Genomic DNA, 6,332 nt, shown 5'->3' on the forward strand with positions numbered 1-6,332 from the left:
CAGGCTTTCCTCTCTTTGTATTTTATGATCATTTTTGACACTGTGTCCTAAGACCCGGCGCAGAGCCTGACAGAGGGCAACAGAATCTTTGGCCTCCCCATCTGTGCCTTCGTTGGTTTCTGCCAAGACCGACCACTCCCTACTCTCCCACCAGCCGAGAACCCCGACACTTGTCCGGGTCTGCGGCCCTTACCTGACCCTCCGTAACAGTCCAAGAGGTACAATGCCCAGCAGTCTGCCCCCCTGCAGATGAAGGGACAGGGCAGGGAGAAGGGCCGCGCCACGGGGCCCCCGCTGCGTGCAGGAAGCCGACGTGCGCCGGAGCGAGGGCAGAACCTGTGACCACGCGGGGACGTGCTCCTGCAGTCAGGTTACCAGCTGGGGTGCATCAGCTTCATCTCATCAACTGGGTCCCACAAAAGGGGGCTGTGGGGTGAGAACCCTGGCAGCTTCTAGGAGCTGGGGAGCCCCCGGCCCTACAACCCCGAGAAACTGAATCCCGCCAACTTTGAGTTTGAAGAGGACCCGAGAAAGGAACGTGCCCAGTGGATCCTCAACTTCACTTCTGAAACCCGAGCAGTGACCAGCCCATCGCACCAACTTCCGACCAACACCAATTGTAAGACAGGTGTCTCCTTAGGCCTGGGATTTGTGATATGTGATACAGAAATCCACAGGAACATGTTCTGTTGGCTAGAGCGGGATCAAGTGCCCCAGCGCACGGCAGACAGACGGGACTCCCACACCCACTGCCCGGCCACTATGCCCATTTCAGGAGAACAAGGGCAGGAGAGCTCGGCAGCAGGCCCGTGCCTGGCACTGCACCCCTCAGACAGAGAGCGCCTCTGACCCCAACAGGAGGCCGGCTGAGCTGAGAGACCTGTGCTCAGGCCGCGTGAAGACTCGGGCTGGGGTGCCCACTGCTCAAAGCCAGGGTGGTGGAGGCAACAGCAGCTGCTTTTCCAACTTTATTTAGAAAAACAAATCCAGGTCCGAGTGCCCCCGTGCCCTCCCCCACCCCAGCCATAACTTAAATAACTTAGAGACAGAGTTGGGGGCAGGTGGGTGGCGGGTGGGAGAGGGAGGGAGGAGAGCCCACTACAGCCGCCGCAGTGCCCGCTTCTTGTCCGTCTTTTTCTTGGCTGCCAGCTTCTTATCACGCTCACCCGCGTGCTTCTTGGCCATGGGCCCCTCGGCCCCTCCTGGGCCCCCAGGGGCCATGGGGTCAGCGGTGGAAGCCACAGCCCCGCTGGCCAGGGACCGGCTGGCCTCGGCCCTGCCGCTGCTGGGCCCGCCTGCGCCCCCGTGGATCTCTGTAAGCAGGCGAGCGCGGGCAGCGTACTCCTCGTAGTTCTCCAAGAGCAGGCGGCCCGCCTCCTCGTTGAGGGCAGACTCGGGGTTAGGGTGGATCAGCAGGCACTTGATGGTCTGTGGGGAGAGCGCCAGGGTCAGGGGGGCCGGCCCCCCAAGCCTCACACTTCTGGCCTTGTGGCCTCCGCTCCCAACACCGCTCCCCCAGATGGCACACGCGTGCAGGCACCGCGACCAGTGACTCGCCCCAGGTCATTCAGGAAGTGAGGGGGGACTTCCCTGGTGGCATAGTCATTAAGAATCCACCTGCCCATGCAGGGGACATGGGTTTGAGCCCTGGTCCGGGAAGATCCCACATGCTACGGAGCAACTAAGCCCATGTGCCCCAACTACTGAGCCTGTGCTGCGCCACAACTACTGAGCCTGCGCTCTAGAGCCCGCGAGCTGTAACTACTGAGCCTGCGCGCTAGAGCCCATGCTCCGCAACAAGAGAAGCCACTGCAATGAGAAGCCTGCGCACTGCAACAAAGAGTAGCCCCTGCTGGCTGCAACTAGACAAAAGCCCGTGCGCAGCCACGAAGATGCAATGCTCTACGTTACACTACAGGAAGATGCTTAAAGCTAGAGCTATCGCTGGCTTTAACAGGAATCTCAAGGGCAGAGGCACAAATCCTGGCTGGGCAAGCTGTTAATATCCAAGAGAAAGGCACCAGGGCATAAACAGACACTGATGCCCCAGGACAGTCGAGAGTGGTCCAGGATGAGTCTTCAGTATTCCTTAATCCGCCCATTTTAACTGCAGAGTAAATCGAGGCTGAAAGGTGTGACCAGCCAGCCCCCAATGGACCCTTCTAAGAGGAGTCTACACAGACAGCTGTGGCCCCTAAGCTATGTTTGTTTTACCTCCACTTTCATTCTAAAAGGGAACACAGAGCCCCCCAGGAACCCAGAACTTGTCTGGCCTTGAGCAGGTGAAATGCTCTCACCTGTAAATGGGGGCAGTACCAAGTACTCCCCAAAGCACCTGGCCCAACACACATCACTGATAATCATGAGGGACCAGGATCAGACCCTAATTCTGACAACTGCACCCCACAACCAGAGGCCTGACTGCCCGCCTTTCCCATAGCTGCCCTCCCATGGCTGAGCCTGGCCTGGGCCCCACACTGCAGGCCCTAGGGATCGTTGGGGACACTTGGGAGTTATTCTGTGAGCTCATCTCTGGTGTTGCTGGCAGCCACCACTGACACTCCAGGGAGAGGAGGGAAAGGTCTGGGGTCTGTTTACCTTGGTGCTCAATCCTCCCCCGTGCCCTGCAGGAAACCCCAATTCCCCATCCTCCCTACCAACTGCCCCAGGGGCTCATTAGAAATTCAGTGTTTGTTTTTTTTAAATTTCACCTTGTGAGAGGGGTGGAGAGGCATCAGGTGACCTACATGCTTTAAGTGGCCTATGGGGACCCTGGAGCACCAGAGTAGTCTGGCTGTCTCCACCTCAGCTTGGCTGAGGTGGGCCTGGATGGTTCTCCGCGGGGTGGTCCCTGCTGCGCGATGTGCAGCAGCTTCCCTGTCTCCACCCACTAGGTGCTGGTAGCACCCCCAGCTGTGACAATTAAAAATGTCCCCAATGGAACAAAACCACCCCTGGCTGAGAAACAATGGAATGACTATGGAGATGGTTGTACAAGCTGTGACTATTGAAACACCAATGAACTGTATGCTGTAGGATATTGGAAAGTCTATCTTCGCCCTAACCAGACGCTTGACTTGTACCTGTCAGAACACCTGCTACACAAACCCATCACTTGTTCCACAGCAAAGGTAGCTGGGCACTGCCAACCCTTCCAGAAAAGCTGGAAATCTGGATTCTTATGTAGAAGCCCCAGCCACTTCAGCGTTGACTTTAGAAGAGAAACAAGGCTCCGTGGCTTGGACATCACTGGGATGCGTCCAGGAGGGAGGCCCAGGCCCAGGCAGAACTCACCAGCAGCACGTGCCGGATGCCCAGCTCAGCTGTCCAGTCCCTCTTGAGCACGTTGACGCAGATCTCACCGTTGGCGCCCACATTTGGGTGGAAGATCTTGGTCAGGAAGTAGCCCTTGGGCGGGGAGGCAGGAAAGTCCTTCCCCAGCAGGAGTTTCATGCGGAAGAGGCCTCCGGCGTATGGGGTCCCCTCTGGAATGCAGGGAGGGGGACAGTGTCAGGAGGCGCAGGCCTTCCAGGCACCCCCAAAACCCAGTCTCCATAGTCTGGCTGCGAGGCAAGTGCCCCACCGCCGCCTCCCCCAGACCAGGGGGTTCTCGAGAGGAAGACAGGCCCAGGTTCCCAGGGGGCCACAGGCACCACCCCCATCTCAGAGTTAACCCCGACTGGTGGTCCCCACGCACGGATCCCTCTTCACTCCCAAGTGAAGGCACAGCACCCCCTTCCCAAGAGGCACAGACACGCATGCCCACTCGGCTCCTCGGAAAAACATCTATTTGGAGCCTCTCAGGCAGATGTCAGGACAGATCTGACCACTCCGTGGTCCTCCCGCCGCAGCAAACACTGGGCGCTGTTCCAGACCCATGGCTGTTCCTCATGCCCCAGCCCCCACGCCCAACCCATCATAGCCTGGGCAGCTGACCTCCAGGTCCACTCCCGAATCTGAGCCCCCCTCCAAGTCCAGCGGAACCTCTTCTCTCACCTGATGGATGCCCGTGGTCAGTGGCTTCCTGACCAGCCTCCAGATTCTATCCCCACCCTCACTGAAGTCAAAGTGAAGTCTGAAGCGACCCACTGGCCCGGCTTTAAACCCTCCAAAGGCTTCCTTTCCAAACTCCTTTGAAAAGATGCCTACAAGCCCTAAAAGATCTGTTCCCTATAAGCTTCACAAGGTCTTTTTTCTTCTGTTCCTCAGGAAGTCTTCCCTGACCCCCTCCCCACAAGTTCAACTCCAGACTAGGTCCTTCATCACATACTCTTCACTTATAAAAATTCAACTAATAACTTAAATGTAGTGCACGCGAAGCGACCTGCTAAACCTCTCTGCAAGATCAAACGATCGATCGCCTGTAGTCATTTGGTTATTACTGTTATCTCCCTGAAAGCCTGCATTTGGCTTGTTCTCTGCTTGGTCCCCAGAGAACCTAACACTGGCGGCAGGAGGAAGTTCGAGATGATCCAGCCTCCCCTCCAGGCCTTTGCTGACACTTCTCCTCACCTGGCATCCTCTTCCCAAATCCCACCTAATTCCTACCCATACTTCAGGATGGAGGAAACACCCAAATCCAGGTAAGGCCCCATTATATGCTCTCCTGGCCCCCAGAATTTTTCTCCCAACACTTATGGGGAAAGTATCCACAATTACTTGTCATTTCTAGTGTCCTGCCCTGCATACTGCGAGCACCATGTGTAACAGGTGTGCCTGTCACGTCCACCCTTGCGTCCTCAGGGTCTGGCAGTCCACCTTACAGTGGGAGCCTCCTATCCTTGCTGTAAGACTGACGGAGATCTAGGAAGTGCACCCCTCCCTCTCCTTCCCACGCTCACCAGGGCCCTCGATGGTGACCTGCAAGTCAGTGAGGTCCTCCTCATTGGGAAAGACCTTGATACCATCAGGTGGGTCAGCTGTCAGTGTCGTCACCTCCTTGTACACCAGGCGGATGATATGGGGGGGCAGGTTCTCCACGTTGGAGTTCTAGGTATGGAGACAAGGGGGTGAGCCACGGGCAGAGCCAGGGCCTGGTGCCTCCTGCAGGATCTAGGATGCAGTGGCACCCTAGTCTTACTCCTGCAGTCCCAGGCTGTCCATCACCCCGAGCTCCCAGAACCCCCAACCCAGAGTGCTTCAGACGACTGCCCCAAGCTGATCTCCCACTAGAAATAGGGCGGATTGCCGAGGGCTTGCGGATGACTCCACCTTCCCCAGAAGACCCCAAAGCCCGCTGTAGCTCCGCAAGGCCCCCGAATGATTCCGGGCAGGCCCCAGGCCTATGCCGGTCCCCCTTCCCCACCTAACCTTGGTAAGACCACCCTGGAAACCCCAACTCGGGCCTGGAGACGGCGGCGGAGCGTCGTTGTTCCCGAAACACCCACGGGCGGGCCAAAAAGCCCGGAGCTCGGCCGGGCCCTCCCCTGCCGCCCCGCCCCGCCTACAGGAAGGCCCCTCGGCCCATCTCAGGCCCGGGATACCCAGGTGGGCCCTCCAATCCCCCAAGCCGCCCGCGAGAGGCTCCTGAGACCCCGCCTCCTCCTCTGGTGGGGGCCCAACCACCCCTCCGGGGCCTGGACGCCTCGCTCACCATGACTGCTGCCGGCCGGGGGCGGGTCCCCCCGGCCCCCTTCCTGCGCTCTCCGGCCGCCGGCCGGGGCGGGGGGCCCAACTGCTGCCGCTGCGGCCCTAGCGAGGCCCCGGCGGCCCCGCTCTGCTCCCCGCTGCCTCCGACGCCCGCCGCGAACCGCGCCTGCAGCTCCGCCCACCCCCGGTGCCCGGCCGCACTAAGCCGGCCGCGCGCGCGCACCAACGCCCTTTTATATACGCCCAAGGCCGCGCCCCCTCGCGGCCCCCTCTCGCCGTGCCTCGACCCGTGACGTCAGCGCGCACGGCCCTCGGCGTTCGACGAGCTCGCTCCCTTCCAGCAAGCTGCAGGCCAAAGTTGGGGAGGGGGCGCTCGGCGGGCCGGCCAATGGGGGTGCGCGGTGGTCGGGGAGGGAATCCGGGAGGATGGAGTGGCGGAGAAGGGGAAGTAGAGTGGGAGAGGACGTGAAGGGCGACGCGACCGCTGATTGGCCCGTTTGAATGAGACGCTGGCGCACGCGCGCGCCCCGACGCCCAGGAGATCACTCACGCGACTAACGGTCGGCCGTGGAGCCTGGGCAGGGCGAAGGGAGGTGGGACTCTGGCGGTTTAAAAGGATGATAGAAGGCGCGCCGGCCAATAGGGACGCGCAGTAGTGGAGTGGCGTCACGAGACGCGCGCGGGCCAATCCTTGACGGAGAAGGCAGTACGGGGGTGGGGGGGGCGAGAGAAATGGAGAGCGA

At 60.0% G+C, this 6,332-nt stretch overlaps 1 protein-coding gene across 1 annotated transcript; it reads right to left on the reverse strand.

Annotated features, from left to right (window-relative positions):
- Positions 1–952: 952 nt before the first annotated feature.
- Positions 953–5,872, reverse strand: UBE2S (ubiquitin conjugating enzyme E2 S). The gene is made up of 4 exons (XM_081215991.1): positions 5,594–5,872; positions 4,842–4,989; positions 3,295–3,485; positions 953–1,428 (listed from the first exon to the last, which is right to left on the reverse strand). Exons 1-4 carry the CDS (start codon positions 5,594–5,596, stop codon positions 1,099–1,101), a joined length of 672 nt encoding a protein of 223 aa, XP_081072117.1. The 5' UTR covers positions 5,597–5,872; the 3' UTR covers positions 953–1,098.
- Positions 5,873–6,332: the final 460 nt, after the last annotated feature.

Source organism: Mesoplodon bidens (assembly GCF_964165515.1).
Source record: "Mesoplodon bidens genome assembly, chromosome: 18".
In the NCBI taxonomy this organism is placed as follows: domain Eukaryota; kingdom Metazoa; phylum Chordata; class Mammalia; order Artiodactyla; family Ziphiidae; genus Mesoplodon; species Mesoplodon bidens.

What these genes read in the sequence shown, in the direction of transcription:
- UBE2S (XM_081215991.1), bottom strand. An exon ending in GGTCACCATCGAGGGCCCTG is followed by an intron (nt 3,486 to 4,841) that starts GTGAGCGTGGGA and finishes CCTGCATTCCAG; the next exon opens with AGGGGACCCCATACGCCGGA. An exon ending in GCATCCGGCACGTGCTGCTG is followed by an intron (nt 1,429 to 3,294) that starts GTGAGTTCTGCC and finishes CTCTCCCCACAG; the next exon opens with ACCATCAAGTGCCTGCTGAT.